Here is an 18,994-nt window from a genome sequence, read left to right on the forward strand (position 1 = left end):
GGTCACAAGCTGGCAGAGGGTAGATTCAGGATAGACATCAGGAGGCGGTACTTCACTGCCAGGGCAGCTAGGATCTGGAACCAACTTCCAAGAGAAGTGGTGCTGGCTCCTATCCTGGGGGTCTTTAAAAGGAGGCTGGATGAACACCTTGCCAGGGTCATTTGACCCAGTACTCTTTCCTGCCATGGCAGGGAGTCAGACTTGATGATCTGCTCAGGTCCCTTCCGAACCTAACAAGTATGAAACTATGCATCCAGCATCTGAAAATAGGGCAACTGCTTCTAACATGGACTATACTGCCCCCTAAATGTGAGGTACCACAAAAGTTAGGTTGTTTCAAAATACCTTTACAAGTGTATGCAAATAGACTTTTTATAGTTTCATTCTCTTTTCAGATGGCGCACACTGAGGAAATGCGATGGGGGAACCAAACCACCGTAACCAAATTCATCCTTGTGGGGTTCTCAAATCTCCCACACCTGCAAGGCCTACTGTTCTCTGTGGTTCTGTTCCTGTACTTAGTGACAGTGACTGGGAACATCCTCATCATCCTCATCATCACAGAGGACTCTGCCCTCCACTCCCCCATGTACTTCTTCCTCAAAAACTTATCCTGCTTTGAGATCTGCTTTATCTTAGTCACAGTGCCCAAGATGCTGGTCAACCTCCTGGCTGACGACAAGAGCATCTCGTTTTTTGGATGTGCGCTCCAGATGTTCTTCTTCTTCTTCTTTTGCTGTTCAGAGTGCTTTCTCCTGGCAGCCATGTCCTATGACCGCTACGTGGCCATTTGCAACCCACTGTGCTACACCACTGTCATGAATCAGCAGGTCTGTTGGAGGATGGTGGGAGGGGTTTGTATGCTTGGAATCCCTGTTGCCCTGCTTCAAGCAGCTTGGCTTTTTAACTTGCCTTTCTGTGGTCCCAATGTGGTCAACCATTTCTTTTGTGATTTACCACCAGTTCTGAAACTGGTTTGTGCTGACACCTCTCTTTACGAGATGCAGACCATGGCTTCTACACTTTTGTTCCTCATACTCCCATTTATGCTAATCCTGATCTCCTACATCCGCATTACCATCACTATTCTGAAGATGAAGTCAGCTGAGGGCAAGCGCAAAGCCTTCTCCACTTGTTCCTCACACCTCATTGTGGTGACATTGTTCTACGGGAGTGGCAGCCTGATGTATCTACGGCCCAAGTCCAAATACTCACCGGATGTTAAGAAGTTCCTGTCTTTGTTCTATACAGTCATCACACCCATGCTGAACCCCATCATCTACAGCCTGAGGAATAATGAGGTGAAGTTAGCTCTGAGGAGGATGCTGGAGCGGAAGGTATTCTCATGGAAACGGTAAATGAGATTTGTAGGATGTTTTTGCAAAATGGTGACTTCTCCAGCATCCTGAAAACTTTCTTATGAGGAGAAACTCCTGCAGACATCCATACAAAGGGATATTGTATTCTCGAAGACTGATCTAATAAAGGGACTATTTGAAGGATTATTTTCAAATGATGATGTACTTTGAATAGAATCCAGTATATCTGCTTGCAGTCATGGGTCCTCTGCAGGTTTACCATTTTATTTTGGGAATGTCATGTAGGATGGTATTTGCCAGGAACCTAAATAGTTTAGGTCCTGAAATCCCACAGGTTTTCAATTGAGCAGTGTATTTTGTTTCCTCTGGCTTCTTGAATATCTGTGGCTAGAAATTCATGTTGATGAAATACATGGATAAGCTCTGCCATGACACAGCATGTCATGGTCCAACTTCTTCCTTTTGCATAACACGTGTTACTTCCTGGCTCACTCTGGAGGGTGTGGCACAAGGGGTAATGTGATCTCCCCAGTTTCTCTGCTCAGTCAGATCTGTCTCCAGGACTGTTTGGGTACTTAAAAGCCCTTCCCCACTCAGCCAGACTTGAATGTCCATGATCAGAGGATGGGTCTGGATGAGTGGCAAACCCTGACTTCCCTGCTTTCAGAGGGGCACCCCAAGGTTCCTCAGGGTGTCACTCTGTAAATGAGGAAAGCATAAAGGTGCTCCAGGGTTTGGGGGGGGACTACCTGGAGGGGTAGGGTAGAGCAGGTAGCCCAGGCTGCTTGTACTCTTCCGCCACAGAGAAAATAGACATATGTTGCAATAAAGGAGCAGAGTTTATTACTACCTTTTGTTACATCGCTTATTTTTCTTTCACATGAGACAGCAGAGATTATCAACATGCATTTGATCAAGATTTGTGCCACTGTTAATTTTTTTTTTTTTTAGTTTGAAGATGAAAATAGTATATAATTTCAGTTATCATAACTTTTTGGAATATATTTTCTAACTTTTTCCCTTGAAAAATACTGTTTTTAGTTGAACATTTATGTATGCTTTCACTTTAAAATAACAAGAGAGCTCATATTTTAAACCCCATTTGGAGAGTGGTGAGGTCTGTGAATATGACATTAAAATATAAGGAAAGGAAATATTTTATATTACAGTCTCTTTTTATTTCTCTTCAAAACCCCAATTACTTCCAAACTCTGCTTATTTTTATTCATTCTTACTAGTTTTGTAGAATTAAGAGCTGTGTTATAGGGGCATATTTTCCATACTAAGCTAATCTAAAAAAAATAAAAATAAAATAAACCCTTTGGACTAAACTTTTTTTTTTAATCAAAATGAAAATATTTCAAATAAATGTGTTTTGTTTTGTTTTTTAATTTGGTGGGGGGAAATATATTTAACTTCTGTGCTATTGGTTGAGCTAACAAGTCTTCCCTGATATTAGATTTTTTAAAATATAAACATAAATTAACAATTCAAAAATCCTGTCCATTCATTTTACTCTGCCGTCCTCAGCTTCAGGCTATCTAGTACTTTCTATTCAGGGGGTGGGGAGCACAGAAGGTCTTCAAAAAATGGTTCCATGGACGAAAAGAATTCACTACACATCCAAGGCTTAAATATAGGGCACCCAACCACTTCTCTGAAATGGGCATTTGCCAGTTAAAATGAAAGAAGAAGAAAGGAAAAAGAAGATATAGTAAGAAGAATGGAGACCCTAGCTGCAGAGGAAGTGTGTCTAAATGTAAATGGTGGGATTTATGTAATATCTGTTTTGAAACCTTAGGCATTACCTAAATAAAAGTGTAAAAATGTTACTCTAAGGCGTAGTACTTTGGAGGAAGAGATTATCAATAAATCCCTGCCTCAACTTGCTGTAAGTTGCTCATGTGCCCATACAAGGGAAGACCAATGAACTTTAATTAGTGAGGGGGAGGGGGGAGGGGGGAGTACTGGTCCAAATCAGCTTCAGGTCATAGGCTTTTTCCCTCCTGCACCTGGTCTGCACTAGTTTTCAGACAGAGGACCTCTCTCTCAGCCAGGTGTCATCGACGTAGTCAAAAGCAACAGATCAGTCCAGGGGAAATGGTCCAGGGGAGGGGCTGTCCCTGACTGTGCAGGGCTGTGTAGAGCCAGAGGTGCAGGGGTGGTGCAGGCAAGGGGAATCTGGGAGCATGCAGGCAGGAGAAACTCTCTCTACTATGACTGCTGCCACTGCTACGCCACCACTGCTCCCCATCTTATCAGGTCAAGATGGCATCGAGCCAAGAGTGCAGGGACAATCTGGGTGGTGGGGGTGGGAGGCAATCCAAGTTGGTCAGAGGGGGACCTTCTCCCAGCCTATGCTATGGTTAGACAGCTGGCAAGTGGGGCAAGCATGGAGCAGCCTTAGAGCCCCTAGCCATGCCTTTGTTCACTATCCTCGCTACAGGTCTTAAGAGTGCCTGTCAGAGAAGGTATTGCCCCTTAATTGCCACTGCTTGCTAGCACATGCTAACCTTCATATCATCTAGGGGCATCCTTACACAATAATTTTGGGCAGCTCCTGGAGCTTTTAATCCCTGTATTGCCAACATTAACATGTTGACACTGGCTTTACCTTTCTTCCCTGAAGATGGGGAGCAGGTTGAAACTAGTTATAAACACTGGTTATATGGCTGAAAGTTACACCACTCCAGGAAAGGATTATCTCTGATCCATGTTACACTACGGCAGGGGTATCCAACCTTTTTGAATGTGGGGCCGGATCACAAACTTTTTATCACCCAGCGGGCCGGTGAGCCATATTCAAAGACCTCACAGGAAGTGGTATCACATCAGAAAGTGATGTCTCATGACCTTTGACACCAATGAAGTTGCAGGAAGTGACAATCAAATAGGTCTAGAAATGTGGTTTAAAATCCAAAATAAAAACAATATAAAAGCAAGAATGAACTAATACCAAACATTTGACTAAAATAAACAGTTTCACTTCTACTCACTTCTCAAAGAATGAAAGTAGCATAATGCAAGTTGACAGATCAAATCTAATCGTCTAATCATGCACAGCTGGGGCAGTCCCATGCTGCGTAGCCCTCGGGGCAGTGGCAGCAGGACCCAGCTCTCTGATGAGCCCAGCCCCATGGGGGTAAGCAACTCCCCTCCCCTTGATGCCAGCTGGGGTCCGCAGGCCGGCCCTGCCCACCATGCCTTGCCTCGCCACTGCCCTGCCGCCGCCACCGCCATGGAGCACAGAACAGGTGCCTCGGGCCAGATAAAATGGCTTGGCGGGCTGCATGTTGGACAAGGCTGTACTACGGTATAACCCCTTCCCCCCAGGCCCCTCACCCGTCTCCCTGATTACCTGTGGCTGCTCATGCAGTCTGTCCTAAGGAAGCAGGAAGGTAAGGGTTAACTTGCCAGCCAAGTTGCTGCCACCACCACTGCTTCAGCTCTCTGGGCTGGGCAGGCTCAGCCCAGAGAAGAGCAGCAGCCTGACAGTGGGAGCAGGGCTCAGGCAGGCAGATTAACCCTTTGCTACCTGCTCCCATGGGACAGACAGCACAGGCAGCCACAAGTAAGTAGGGAGGGGAGAGCCCCAGGGAAAGAGGGGGGAATTTTGGAATCGGGAAGCGTGCTGACCTTTCAGTCCTCCAGGCCCTTTATGGCCTGAATGTGTGACTGCTCCAAACTCAAGCTAGCACACCAGTCACCATTTGTTCAGGTCACAGTGTAATGTGTAACAAGGCCCTAACATTCCTTAAAATTAACACCCAATAACTGTAACATGTCATCTCACCCTAAGTTTCTTCTTCCCAGCTCTGCAAATGCAGCCCCCTTGACTAAATGGAGTTCCATTTTAAAAGCAAGAAAGTACTTGTTCTCAAGATAATGCTTATGGAGGTTGCTGGCAGATCTGATAAGAGACCACAGAAATTATCCTGTTCTTATGACTGGAACACAACTATAAGAGCCACATTTCCCTTCATAGGCCCAGATAGGGCCAATAATTTCATTGGAATTTTGATTGGCTTTTAGTTAGAGATCAGAGAAGATTATCTAATAATCCTTTTTGCATATAAGGACTATGTAAAGGCATAGCAATAGATTCCCCAATGAAAACAGCCCTAAAGCTTCTGAAAAGGCTTTATCAGTAAAAAAAAAAAAAAAAAAAAATGTTGCATCTCCACACATGAAGCCAGGAGGTAGGAACCAATGGAAGAAATTTATCTCAAAGATGAGCATAACCATCTCTAATGAGGTCTATTCACCACGGTCCATTATTTGCATTCTTTGTAGCTCATTGTATGGATTAGAGTGAGGCGAAAAAAACAAAAGAAAAAAAAAGAGAGATGATTTCTGTTAGAAAATTATTTTTGTCAAACTTGTTTTATGGCAGGACAAGGATTTTGAAAACATTTCTGATGGGAAAGGAGGAAATGGGAAAATGCATATGTTTTAATCATAAGTTCAAATTTCCCATAGTATTTATAACAGGAGGGCGGTCAGGGTTGCCGTGCTCTCCCCTCCCCTGTCACCTCCTTTACCGTGCCAAGTTGCCGTCAAGCGCCCTCAAATCCTCGCCTGCCATGACTTTGATGTCATATGTATTTTATAGGGAGGCTGCCTTTCATCCTCTTGTCCATGGTTCTCCTGTTATCACTAGTTCCTCTCCTGTATTGGGTGTTCTGTACGCCGCAGCCTTATGGGCTACACGTGGCCCCAACCACCCCTATACCATGCCCCAAGCTTCACAGAAGTAACTGACGTTGTTTGGTCTCTCTCTGCACCCTCTCCGGCGCTCGGGCTCTCCGCAGTCCTGTCTCTCTCTGTACCCTCTCTAACACTCAACAATCATGGCCCCCTCCCTAGGGCTTCTCGCTGCCCCCTCTCTCTGGGGCTTCTTGCTTCCCTCACTCTCTCTGGGGCTTCTCAAGTGCCCCATTCTCTAGGGCTTCTCAAGTGCCCTCTTTCTGGTACTAGGGTCAGTGAACCCTGAATGCTGCACCCTCACTGGCGCTGGGCTCCCCACCCTGCTGTGCATCCCCTATGAGGCCTTCTCCATCCCCTCTTAGCCTCACCCAGACCACTGGTAAGAAACAGCAAATGAAACACAAGCCCCTGGGCTACAAAGCAAACTCCAGCCGTCCAGCTATAACATTCATCCAGACACATCTAGGGTGCTCCATCCTTTACCAGTCTCACTGCTGATACATTCAGGTCTCTTCCCTCAGCTCATGCAGCCAGGGCTACTTCCTCCTTGTCTGCCAGCAGGGAATTGCCTCTTGTCCTCCTGCCTGTGATTTATATAGGATCCAGGCCCTGACCCTTCTTGTCAGCTGGCTAGGGAGGTGTGGGTCATTAGTTCCCTCTAATTGTCTCAGCAACTGGCACCTGAAGAGTTCTCCCGCTCTCCATGTAGCAGGCACCTTAGTGCCCTGCTACAGAATTATATTGTAAAAAAAAAATTAACATAAAACAAAAATCTTTGGTGAGTTGTGATCATATTTGTAGCTGTAGTGGTGGTAGTAGTAGTAATGATTTCATAGATTTCATAGACATTAGGGCTGGAAGGGATCTCGGAAGATCATCAAGTCCAGCCCCCCTCCCGAAGGGCAGGAAGTCAGCTCAAATCATAGTATCCCAGCAAGATAAGCATCCAATTTACTCTTGAAGGTGTTCAATGTAGGTGCTTGAACCACCTCCAACATTAGGCTGTTCCAGACCTTGGGGACTTGGACAGTAAAGAAATTCTTCCTTATGTCCAGGCTGAAACAGTCTTGCAGTAGTTTATAACCATTTGACCTTGTCATTCCTTGGGGTGCTCTGGTGAGCAAACATTCAGGTCATCCGCAGTAGCCGGTACCAGGCTGAGCAACACTTTACCTCCCATTGGCCCAAAGACTTCTTGAGGCATCTAGAGGTCATAAACGCACCATAGAAATCTCTGCGACTGCTCAGATTTTGCTGAGTGATCCTCCCACTAGATGTCTGGGTAATTGAAGTCAACCATGACAACAATGGTCCTGGAGTATGTGGCCTCAGCCAGTTCCCGGGCAAACTCCTGGTCAAGCTCTTGACTTTGGGTGGGAGGTCTGCAGTAGACTCCCACCATCATGTCCCCTGTGCCGTGTTCCCCATGGATTTTAACCCAGAGGGTCTCCAGTCATCCACCCTGGTCACCAAGATCAGCTTGTAGGGATATGTAGCTTTCTTTAACATAGAGAGCTACACCCCCGTCCCTTTCATCTACTTGATCCCTCCTGTACAGGGTATAGATGTCTATACCCGTGGTCCAGTCATGGGTGGAGCAGGTCAGCCAGTTTGGCACAGAAGAGCCTCCTCCCCAGGGGAGAGAGGTGGAGGCGATCTCTTCCCAGCAGCTCGCTGCCTCTCACCAAAGAGCGGGCTGTGGTCATGGAAGCCGATGCCTTCCAATTGACATGAGCGCCGCAGTCTTTGGTTGTCTACCTGGATCCTCCTCTCCCTCCTTAGACCATACCCTGAGACTGAGAGGATCGAAGAGAACACCATCTGTGCCCTCAGACTCTTTAGCCCTGCTCCCAAATCCCTGTAGTGCCTCATGACTCAGCTGGGAGTGCCCCGAGCTATGTCAGTGGTGCCCACATGGATAAGGAGCATGGGATAGTGGAATGTGGGCTGGAGGAGCCTAGGGATATTCTCTGTAATATCTTGGATGTGGGCCCCTGGGAAGCAGCAGACTTTTGGAGCTACCGGGTCAGGGAGACAGATTGCCCACTCAGTCCCCTCAGCATGGAGTCTCCCACAACAAACACTTTGTGCTTTGTCTTGGGGAGAGCAGGGGCAGGAGCTGCAGTCAGGCCCATGTTGCCTGCGGGAACTGGCAACTCATCAGGCTCTGCTGGGGCTGCAAGAGGTTCGAACCTGTTGCTAAGCTCCAATGGGGCAGGGGCCTTGGTGTGGCAGGCCTTAGGGCCCTTGACCACCTTGGTCCATCCCTTGACCACCTTGGTCTATCCCCCTGACTGTACAGAAGGGGAGGTCCCAAAGTCCTCCCTTGTCTTGGAGGGAGGCCATGGTCTACCCTCCAGCTCCCGGGGGAGGAGGGCCTTGCAGTAGGAGTCTATCTCCTGCTTGCATTCCCTGATGGCATGCAGTCCCTGGACTGTGGCCTGGAGCTCCTCCAGCTGGCATGCCAGAGACCCCAAAAGGGAGCAGGCCCCACAAGGGGTGGTAGCCATGCTCCCGGGCCCCAGAGCCTGAAAAAGGGCCAGGCAGCCCCCTCAGCCGACAGCTAGCCCTAGTTCCATATCTGCCTTAGCTTTCCTAACAGCCCACCTACACATCCGAGTGAGGGAGGTATACTGGATCACTCAGGTGATAGCCCCTCCCTTCCATTTGGTGTATGCCTCCTTTTTGGCTTTCAGGTGTTCCTGAGTGCCTTTGGTGAGCCAGGGGGGCTTTTGAGTACTCTTGCCCCTTTGATTCTCATTGGGACTGTCACCCCTTGAGCTCAGAGGAGCATCTCCTTAAGGAATGACCACTCGTCTTGGACACCCCATTCTCCTACTCTCCAGGACCCCAGTGCCTCTCCTACCAATCTCCTTAACTAACTGAAGTTGGCTCTCTTGAAGTCAAGGGCTACTGCTTTGCTGCAGGGCCTTGACACCCTGCACTGGATGGTGAATTCCAGTAGGCAATGATCACTGTCACTCAAGTGGTCAAGAACCTGGAGTCCCCTTACCAGGTCATCACCTGTGGCCAGGACCAGGTCCAGCAGGGCATTCCCCCTGGTGGGACTGTGCACCTCCTGGGTTAGGTGGAGGGCCTGTATCTCAGCAAGGAACCTCTGTGAGTGGTCCGACCTGGCTGACTGCTCCTCCCAGCAGATGTCCGGGTAATTTAGATCACCTATGATGACTACATCCCTTGCCATAAGTGCCTCCACAAGCTGACCTAAGAATTCTTAGTTCAGCTCTTCCCCTCGGTTGAGTGGTCTGTAGTAGACTACCACCATTAAGTCCCTTTCCCCATGACCCCCTTTATTCTGACCCAGAGCACTTCAGCCTGCCCCTCCTCTGACCCCATCCTGTTAGTTGAGGACGCATATTGCTCTTTGGCATACAGCGCCACAACCCTGCCTTTCCTCCCCATTCTATCCCACCTGTATAGTTGGTATCCCCTAATGTTTACTGCCCAGTTGTGGGATAAATCCCATCAGGTTTCTGAGCCCTACTATGTCCTAAAGGAAGATGTTTATGGGAATAAGGTTCAAAAGAAAGATGTATACAGGAATATGGAAATGATACCTGAAATTCACCTTTAGAATGATGAGAAGATTTCCCAGCAAGACTAATAGATAAAATAATTAAAAACACCAGAAAGAGCAATATCTATAATTTTAACATGTTGGAAAAACCCAGGAGAATAAATTTAGTGACACCATCATATTCTCTAATTTATCTTCAGTATCTTGTGCAGAAGAAAGGGGAAGGGAAAAGTGCAGGGAAGAATCACAAGAAAACAGAGCACCTTTAGAATCTGAATTGTAGGAATGTTTCTATGTGGAAACTGAAGCATTTAATATATGAGTCTTCATAGATCTGTGACTTCAGAACATGTTATTGTTTGTTTGGTTTTTTTAAACCTATACATACATGCATGCACACCTTTACCAGCCCTCTGGTTTCCCCCTTCACTGGAGCTCCACATCACTACCTGCTCACTGAGGCAATGGGACTTCCCTCCCTGGTGGAGGCCCAGAAAGCTATAGCCATGCCGGGCTCCAACTTTTACCCACAGTAATGTGGGGGATAGAGTTTATTGAGGAAAATCAACCCACCTTCCACCGGGGTGATAACTGGCCTGGTATCTCCTGAGGGCCCTTACACCATTGGGAGCCCCATCAGGCCACCCATCCCTGGCAGGGAGCAGTTTTAAGTCATGCCCAGGACCAAGATCCTCCTGCTTCTACCTTCAGCTGTTTCATACATCAGTTCATCAAAGCAATGCTTCCGCAAGTAGCCATCTGCTCTGTTTATATAGGGAGCCAGTGTCTCAAAATGGCTGCTGCAATCAGGCACCTGCTGGCTCTTTGGCTCAGCTCTTAAAGTGGCAGGCACCACCACTGCTCTGCAACAGTCAGCATAAGCCATTTAGCTTTCTGTTGCTCCATGGCCCATTACCCACTAATAGATAAATTAAAAAAAAAAATCTGCACAATTGTAGTTCCAAACGCAATGCACAATTAATTACTTCTTTACTATGTTCAAGCAGCATTATATTAACACATTTAAGCCACAAATATTACAATAGAACCACTGCCTGCAGCCATATGGACCAAGACAGTCAAAATCTTTCTGTTAAAATGTTTGGTGAAAACAAAGAATTTTGATATTAGATCATTGCCACACAAAATGTTTACTTTCCTCAAAAGGAAAAAAAAAAAAAAGAAAAAAAAAGAGAAAAGGAGTACAAAAAAAATTTAAAAAGGGGTTTGGATTCTGGAAAACATTTTTTTTTGGAAATGTACATGTGCATAATCCAAATTTAGCTTGTTTAAGGGGGGGGGGGGGAAAGAAGTGGAAAAGCATTTTAAAAAATAAAAAATCAAAATATCTTCAAGAATATTTCACCTCCCTGCTTTACATACTTACAGACATATCTATTGCATATGCCATTTTTTTTTAACAGAGGGTAGCTATGTTTGTAATGACATAATGAAAGGCAAACTTTTATGCACATATTAGTCAACCAGTCTGCATTCTTTAAGGGTCATACTAATATACTGACACCTTTCCTCAGGGCTGCCTTTTCTTCTCAGTTCCTCAAGGTATAGATGAGGAGATTGGCCAGGGAAGTAAGGACTGTGTAGGAGACAGAACAATTTATTCATATTTCTTAGTGTGCTGATTTTTGGCATCATATTGATTAGAGTCCCATAAAAAAATGTTACAACAATGAGGTGAGAAGAGCACGTGGAAAATGCTTTTTCCACCCAGTGGTATTATTTTTACTATTTCCCCCCTTCAGAGGGGTCTGTCTGCTCCCTCCACTGGGTCAGCTCACCCAGCTCACCCAGCTCTTCTTAGGCTTTCTGCATCCTTCCCCAGAGTCACTGTCAGCAGCTCCCCTGCATCGGTTTGGCTGCTGCTTTTTTCCCCATCCGGCCATTCCTCCCTGGCTTGCAAACTGGCCAACAACCCCGGCCATTCCCTTTCCATGCGAATGAGGGGATTGGAAACCCCTTCTCTAGATTGGCTTCTCCTTCTCCACGGGGCAGGGCTCCCCTACTCCAACCTTGGGCTTGCTCCAAATTCACCAGCACTGTTTCTAGCCCAGGGTAAGTATCTCAAGCCCATCTGGTGAGCCCACATTGGCAGTCTGTTACAAAAGGATAACAGTTTTTGCTGTGTACTACCATATCTTAGTGACTTTGTTCAGAATAAATGTGTGTGGCTTAGATTTCAGAAAATATAAGAGTAGTGGAGCTGTATGAAGCTTTGGGTGCTGATTTGATTCGGAGGAGAATCAGGCCGACTTGGTGGCTGACTCTCTGAATCCAAATCGAATCAGGGGACCAGTAAAAAGGTCCAAATCAATTTGAAGCAGAGTCTTTGGAAAACATTTGCAGAAATGTGATGATTTGGTTAGTCCCCACTGGCTGCAGCAGGGAGCTGGAGCCAGAATCCATGCCAGTAAGTAGGGGGCACAGGAGGGGGAGCTGGAGGAATGGGGAGGGGACCACATGGGGACCCCCACCAGGCCCCATCCCCTGCCCGCTCCCCAAGCCTAACACCAAGGCTATCCCACCTGCCCCAGCTCCTGGTGCTTTAAAAAAAGAAAAGCCCTGACTCACCAGGTGCTGCTGGGTAGGGGGCAATCCTCGCTGCCCCCCACTGTGTGGGCAGCTCTGCCATGAGCCCCCCCAAGCCCCCTGCTGTCTCAGGCCCAACCTGCCCGCCCCAGCTCTGGCCCTTTAAGAACCCCCCCAGCCCCTCCAAGGAACTCACTAGCTTCACCGGCTCCTGCAGCAGCCTCAGGGTTTGGAGGGGTCATGGAAGAATCCCCCCCCCCATGTGGTGCAGGGCATTGGGGGGGGGGGGCAGCGGGAAATGCCCCCCTGCTGGGCAGGAACTGGTGAGTTCAGGGATTTTTTTTTTCTTAAAGGGCAGGAGCTGGAGTGGGCAGAGCCCGCCATGCAGCATGGGGCATTGGGGATCGCCCAGCTGCCCGGCAGCACCCAGCATGTGGGTCTTTTTTTTTTTTCCCCAAGTACTGGGAGATGGGGCATGCAGGGGATGGGCCTGCATGATCTGGCTACTGTCGAATCTCTGAATCAGATTCAGTCAAATCCAGATCCAAAGCAAATACTAGCCACTTTGCACAGGCCTAAAGAGTAGTCCAATAAGATTTACCTTCCAACCCCAGGACAAAGAAACAATCTCTCCATTGATGGTGCCTATTTTTGTGAAGCAGAATTGGGATCCCAATGCTGCTCAGGTCATACAGCATTTCACACAGTCTGACCCCTTCTGCTGAAGTATCATGTAACTGCTGGGCTGCACTGGTGCTACTGTGTGTATGCTACGGACTGCTGCTCTGAAACGTTGCAGTGTTTGTAAGGCAAATATTTTCAGGCTTGCTATATCCAGGGCTCTCTTCCACTGAAAGTGGCTGCTTTTAAGGTGACATGGCTGGGGAATTAATTCTGTTGTTTATTAAAACTATATAAGGATCTAGCCCATCTAGTTTAAAAGAGCCCGCCAACATCAAAAAAGCCTCAGTTAGGCTCCAGAGCAGTGAGAGATGTGCGGGTGAAAGCCTGCTGCACCCCTGCTCCTCCAAAGCCCCCCAGAGACCCACCAGCAGCTGCAGAGCCCCCCGCTGACCCCCAGCACAGCCGGAGGTAAGCGGGACCCGTGGTGAGAGTGGGTTAACCCTTAGAGAGTGGGAGGAGGTGGCTGAGTGGAGCCAGGCCAGGTCTCATCCAGCCCAGGCCCCTACTTGGCCCAGCCCCCCCCCCCCCCCCCCAGCTGTATGAACAGGCTGTGCAAACAGGTGAGCTTGTCTGCTGGCTCGTGAGTTAGCATGGAGTTCAGGCAGGAGGGTGCATGGGAGGGCCCGAGGCCCTGCCTGCAAGCCCCACCCCCCCAGGGTACACAGTCCCAGCCACAGCTAGACCACCAGCAGCATGACCTGGATGGGCCTGCGTCACACCCTGAGGGTTCCCTTGGGGTTTGTGCCCCCCCCCCCCCGCCCTCTTGCCCCTTGGAGATGGCCATCCAGACAGAGCCCATTGTCCCTGGGTCCACAAGGACAGAGCCCCTGGCTCTTGGCTATGGGGGCTGCCTGTCCCTTTTTCAGGCTCTGGGGCCTGGGAGCATGGATACCTCCCCTTGTGGGGTCTGTTCCCTTCTGGGGTCTCTGGCATGCCAGCTGCAGGAACTCCAGGCCACAATCCAGAGACTGCGTGCCATCAGGGACTGCAAGCAGGAGATAGACTCCTACTGCCAGGCCCTTCTCTCCTGGGAGCCAGAAGGTAGACCACGGTCTCCCTCCAGGACAAGGGAGGACTCTGGGACCTCCCATTCTGTCAAGTCAGGGGGATGGACCGAGGTGGTCAAGAGCCAGAAGGCGCACTGCACCAAGTCCTCTGTCCTGCTGGAGCTCAGCAAAAGTTATGAACGTCTTGCAGTCCCAGCAGAGCCTGCTGAGTTCCCAGCCCCCACAGGCAACACAGGCCCAACAGCAGCTACCGCCCCTCTCTCCCCAACACAAAATGTAAAGTGTTTGTTGTGGGAGACTGCATGCTGAGGGGGACTGAGGGTGCAATCCTCCATGCCTACCCCTCGGCCCAGGAAGTCTGCTGCTTCCCAGGGGCTCAAATCTGAGGCATTGTGGAGAAGATCCCTAAGCTCCTCCAGCCCACAGACCACTATCCCATGCTCCTTATCCATGTGGGCACCAATGACATGGCTCGGAGCACTCCCAGCTGGGTCATGAGGAACTACAGGGATTTGGGAGCAGGGCTAAAGGGTTTGGGAGCACAGGTGGTGTTCTCTTCGATCCTCCCAGTCTCAGGGTATGGGCTGAGGAGGGAGAGGAGGATCCAGGTAGTGCACCAAACACTGTGGCGCTGGTGTCATCGGGAAGGCGTTGGCTTCCATGACCACAGCCCGCTCTTTGGTGAAAGAGGCAGTGAGCTGCTGGGAAGGGACGGCCTCCACCTCACCGCACTGGGGAGGAGGCTCTTCTCAGCCAGACTGGCTGACCTGCTTCACCAGGCTTTAAACTAATCCCACTGGGGTATTGGGAGGATTACCACCACTGCTGGCCTGCTGAGCAACCCTTGAAAAGGCAGCAGGTCAAGCCTACTCCTTCTCCAGCACTGGTACAATCTAGCCCCCAAGGGAACTCTTGCCTGCCTGTACATCGTTGCCAGGAGCTTGGGGAATAAGCAGGAGGAACTTGTCCTCCTGCTTAACAAAAATAATTTCGATGTCATAAGGATAACAGAGACCTGGTGGGACTCCACACATGACTGGACCATGGGTACAGATGGCCGGAGGAAAAGCAAGAGCAATGTTGAACCCCTGCTGATCTAGATGGGACAACTGAGAACTGATGCCCAGGAAAAAGCCAACCTATTAAATAGGTATTTTGCCAAAGGCTCTGTCCTTGGACCCATATTGTTCAACAATTTAATTAATGATGTGGATATTGGAGTCAGAAGCGGACTGGCCAAGTTCTACGATGACACCAAACTTTGGGGCAAAGCACCAACACCAGAAGACAGGGGGGGGCTATCCAGGCTGACTTGGACAGGCTCAGCAAATGGGCGGACAAGAACCTGATGGTGTTTAACACTGAAAAATTCAAGGTTCTCCACCTTGGGTAGAAAAATCTGCAGCAGCCTTATAGGCTCAACAGTGCTACACTGGCTAGCACTGTGGAAGGAAGAGACTTGGGGGTCATCATTGACCACAGGATGAACATGAGCCTGCAGTGCAATGCGGTGGCTAGTAAAGCAACCAAAATGCTGGCTTGCATCCATAGATACTTCTCAAGCAAATCCCAGGATGTCATTCTCCCCTTGTACTCAGCCTTAGTGAGGCCGCAGCTAGAGTACTGCATCCAGTTTTTGGCTGCACCATTCAAAAAGGATATGGAGAAGCTTAAGAAAGTCCAGAGAAGAGCCACACACATGATCAGAGGTCAGGCAAACAGAACCTTACGACGACAGGCTGAGAGCCCTGGGGTTCTTTAGCCTGGAAAAGCGCAGGCTCAGGGGTGATCTGGTGGCCACCTATAAGTTTATCGGGGTGACCACAAGTATCTGGGGGAATGTTTGTTCACCAGAGCACCCCAAGGGATGACGAGGTCAAACGGTTATAAACTACTGCAAGACCATTTCAGGCTACATTTATAAACTACTGCAAGACCATAAGGAAGAATTTCTTTACTGTCCGATCCCCAAGGTGTGGAATAGCCTGCCATCAGAGGTGGTTCAAGCACCGACACTGAACACCTTCAAGAGAAAATTGGATGCTTATCTTGCTGGGATCCTATGACCCCAGCTGACTTCCTGCCCTTTCGTGTGCGGGGCTGGACTCAATGATTTTCCAAGGTCTCTTCCAGCCCTAATGTCTATGAAATCTATGAAACCATTAGCACTACAGATGAAAGGGACTTGGGGGTCATGATTGACCACAAGATGAACATGAGCTTTCAAAGTGATGCAGCCAGTAAAGCGAGCAAGTGACTCTGGGGTTCAGCCCACCGATGGCCTTGTACTCCCAGGCTTTCACTCTCCTGCCATGCCTTGTTAAATAGCTTAGAATAACTGCCTCATCCCACAGGGGGAAAGAGGTGTGCAGTTAAGCCCAAATGTTACTGTTCCTGTCTGCCTTTTTCATATTTATGTCACCACTATCAAATGGCTATGTCCAAGTCCTCTTCCATGACTGCAGTCTCCCCAGTTGCCCTGAGCAACAGTCCTGGTTCAGTCCTTCCTAGGTCTCAAACCCAGTGCCCCTGGCTCCACTGGTCAACAGATTAACCCCTAAGCATTGCCTGCAGGCTCCCTGCCTTCAGTGCCCTGCTGAAGCCCAAGCCTTGAAGCAAGTACTCGCAACTCTTCCAGGGTCAAATACTGGAATCCTGTTCCTTGCCACTCTGCTATCAGTCTTTTTGTCTCCCATCCCAATCTACCAGTTGCTATTAGCAGATGTTTAACAGGCCTGCCATTCCACATTGAGTCACAAAAAAACCCCACCCCAAACACAGACATTCACACACCTGGTCCCAAAAAGAGAGAACCCCCCCCCCCCCCCCCCGTTTTCCTCTACTGAGATCCTCACATCATCAGGTCAGTTCCCCATCTGTTCAGACACACTGCTTTCCTACTGATGGAGCAGCACCAATCTCCTTCTCCAAGGTAATTCATCTTGATTCCTCACCCAAACTTGTCTCCCCCTGCCCACTCTCTGGGACAAACCTGTATACCCTCTGGGCCCTTCCCCTTTGCTGGTGACCTGACCCTGCCAGTCAGGTTAGCACTGGAGGCCCTCATTAAAGGCTTGCAGGCCATAGTAGGTATGAGGCTACAGCTTGACACCAGGTCTCTGCACCCTCCTTTACTGGTTTCTCACTCCTTCTAGCTCAGCAGGTCCTGGTTTTAAAGGGACCGAGTCCTTCAGCAGTCTCTTCCCAGTAGTGTGAGTGAAATGCCCTGTTATACAGGGGCACCAAGCTGGAATTGTGGAAGAATCGGCCATTGTGTACCTTATCTTACTACTTGGGTGAACTGGCCTTGGTGGTCTACGAAGTGGTCAATATCATCCAAGCTACAGTGCTCTGGGCAACAGTACGGGAATATTGGTCCCAATGCTGGCCCTGATACTGTTCAGGCAGACCACAGAGGCAAATTTAATAGTAACCTCTTGCAGTTTGAAAGACAAAGGAAAGGCCAGCACCTTCAGGATAGTACAGCACACCTCCCTGATGTGCAAACTTCTATAAATTTACCAACATCAAAGTGGCTGCTAACAATTGCCAGCCACTTCTCCATGGCCATTGACTCCCTCGTGGTGATGGTTTGCCTCTGGAGCAACAGTACCATCTTGGCAGAGATCTAAAGGAAGGTGGCCCTACTCATCCCAAAGATCTGCCACCACCGTTCATTGTCCCAGGTCCCCAAGACAACTGCTCCTAGCAGGGGGTGTTTGTTCTCTGCTCCCAGAAGCAGTTGTAAATAGCCCACAGGTGATGCCAGAGAAGGCTGACCTTTCCTAGTTCTTTTATTTCTTCCTACTTCCCAGGCATGTACCTTGTAAAGGTGCAGAGCACATAGCTCAAATCAAAAAGGCACTTTTTGAGTGCCAAAGTCATGTAACCTTGTGCTTCCATGATGTGCACACTATCTGGAAGTTGTGTTGGAACAGGACCAAAAGCACAGACAGTAGGTGAAGATTCTCTGCTATGAGCTGAAGAGCAAACCTAGCACATTATGGTGTTACGCAGTAAGAGACTAGAATAGTGTTTCTTAAACTTTTTAGGGCCTTGTTACACATAATCTTTAGATTGTTATAAAGGTGCTTAAAATGCAAGTATCCCTGTTTAAAGGGGGGAAAAAAACCAAACAATACCCTCATTCCAAGTATGCTCTGAGCATGTCAAAGTTATTCCACTTGGGGCAAGGAGTACCTTTAGGTAGTGCTACCCAGCTTATGTTGCAGTAATGTCAGTCAGCTCTCAAAGAGACAAAATGAGCAATGTGGGGCCTTCAGCATCCCAGGAAGCACCCCAGCCCAGGAAGCTCCCAGCCCCCACTCCAATTTATATGCACTATCCACCTAAGTTCTACTTCCGAGGTGGTGGTACTGCCCAGGGACCAAGTGTAGCCCCATTCCTGCTGTGGCTACTGCAGCAGGGCCCCCTGTGCAGCACAGCATCCCCAAGCCCAGCAGGAAGATAGTGGAGTGCCTGTCCCACAGCCCTGTGCTGCTGCTATCATAACCCCTCTACTGGCAGCTGCATCACCTGGCTACCCCTACGTGTGGAAGTGCAGTCTTTCCACAGCACAGCCATCTCCCCCCTTCCCCAGACATGAACATGGTGGGCTGTGGAGGGAAACCACAGCCTCCATCAAGCCATCTGGCCAGGGGAGAGCTGGTGGGGTTCAGGCGAAATGTGGCCAGGAAATATGGGAACATTTCAATTAAGTGTGACTAACCACAATTAATTGAACTTTAGCCCAGCTCTGGGTGAAAGACACCGCTCTCTCTGGGGAGAGCTGCATGCCTGGTCCCTAGCTCAGGGGAGCTGAGGCTGGGTCAGCAGGGTTCACTAGAGCTGCCTGGTGTGGGGCCTGCCAACTCGGCTCAACTTGGGGGCTCCCACTGCACAACCCTGTCCCAGTCCCAGTCCCCACCTCAGCCCAGAGCAGGGCTAGAAACCAGGCATCCTGGCTTCTAGCCACAGCCCTGCCCTCCTTGCCAGCCCTGTAGCAGCAAATCAGAGGTATGCAGTTCAGAGGTCACATTAACGCTTAACATGCTACTGCTCAGAGCATGTTCTAACTGTAATACTGCATTGCATTGCATAGAGGTAGTACAGGCAAATTCCAACATGTAACAATACCCTTAGACTCAAAGCACCCTCAGAAAATGCCATCTCATAATTTTTAGCTTTTTGGT

General features: G+C 48.9%; 1 protein-coding gene across 1 annotated transcript; it reads left to right on the forward strand.

Annotated features, from left to right (window-relative positions):
- The first annotated feature begins 413 nt into the window (after positions 1-413).
- LOC132243929 (olfactory receptor 10A7-like) lies at positions 414-1,578 on the forward strand. Its single transcript, XM_059714417.1, has one exon. It carries the CDS (start codon positions 414-416, stop codon positions 1,356-1,358), a length of 945 nt encoding a protein of 314 aa, XP_059570400.1. The 3' UTR covers positions 1,359-1,578.
- Positions 1,579-18,994: the final 17,416 nt, after the last annotated feature.

The sequence above is a fragment of the Alligator mississippiensis genome, chromosome 11, assembly GCF_030867095.1.
Source record: "Alligator mississippiensis isolate rAllMis1 chromosome 11, rAllMis1, whole genome shotgun sequence".
Classification (NCBI taxonomy): domain Eukaryota; kingdom Metazoa; phylum Chordata; order Crocodylia; family Alligatoridae; genus Alligator; species Alligator mississippiensis.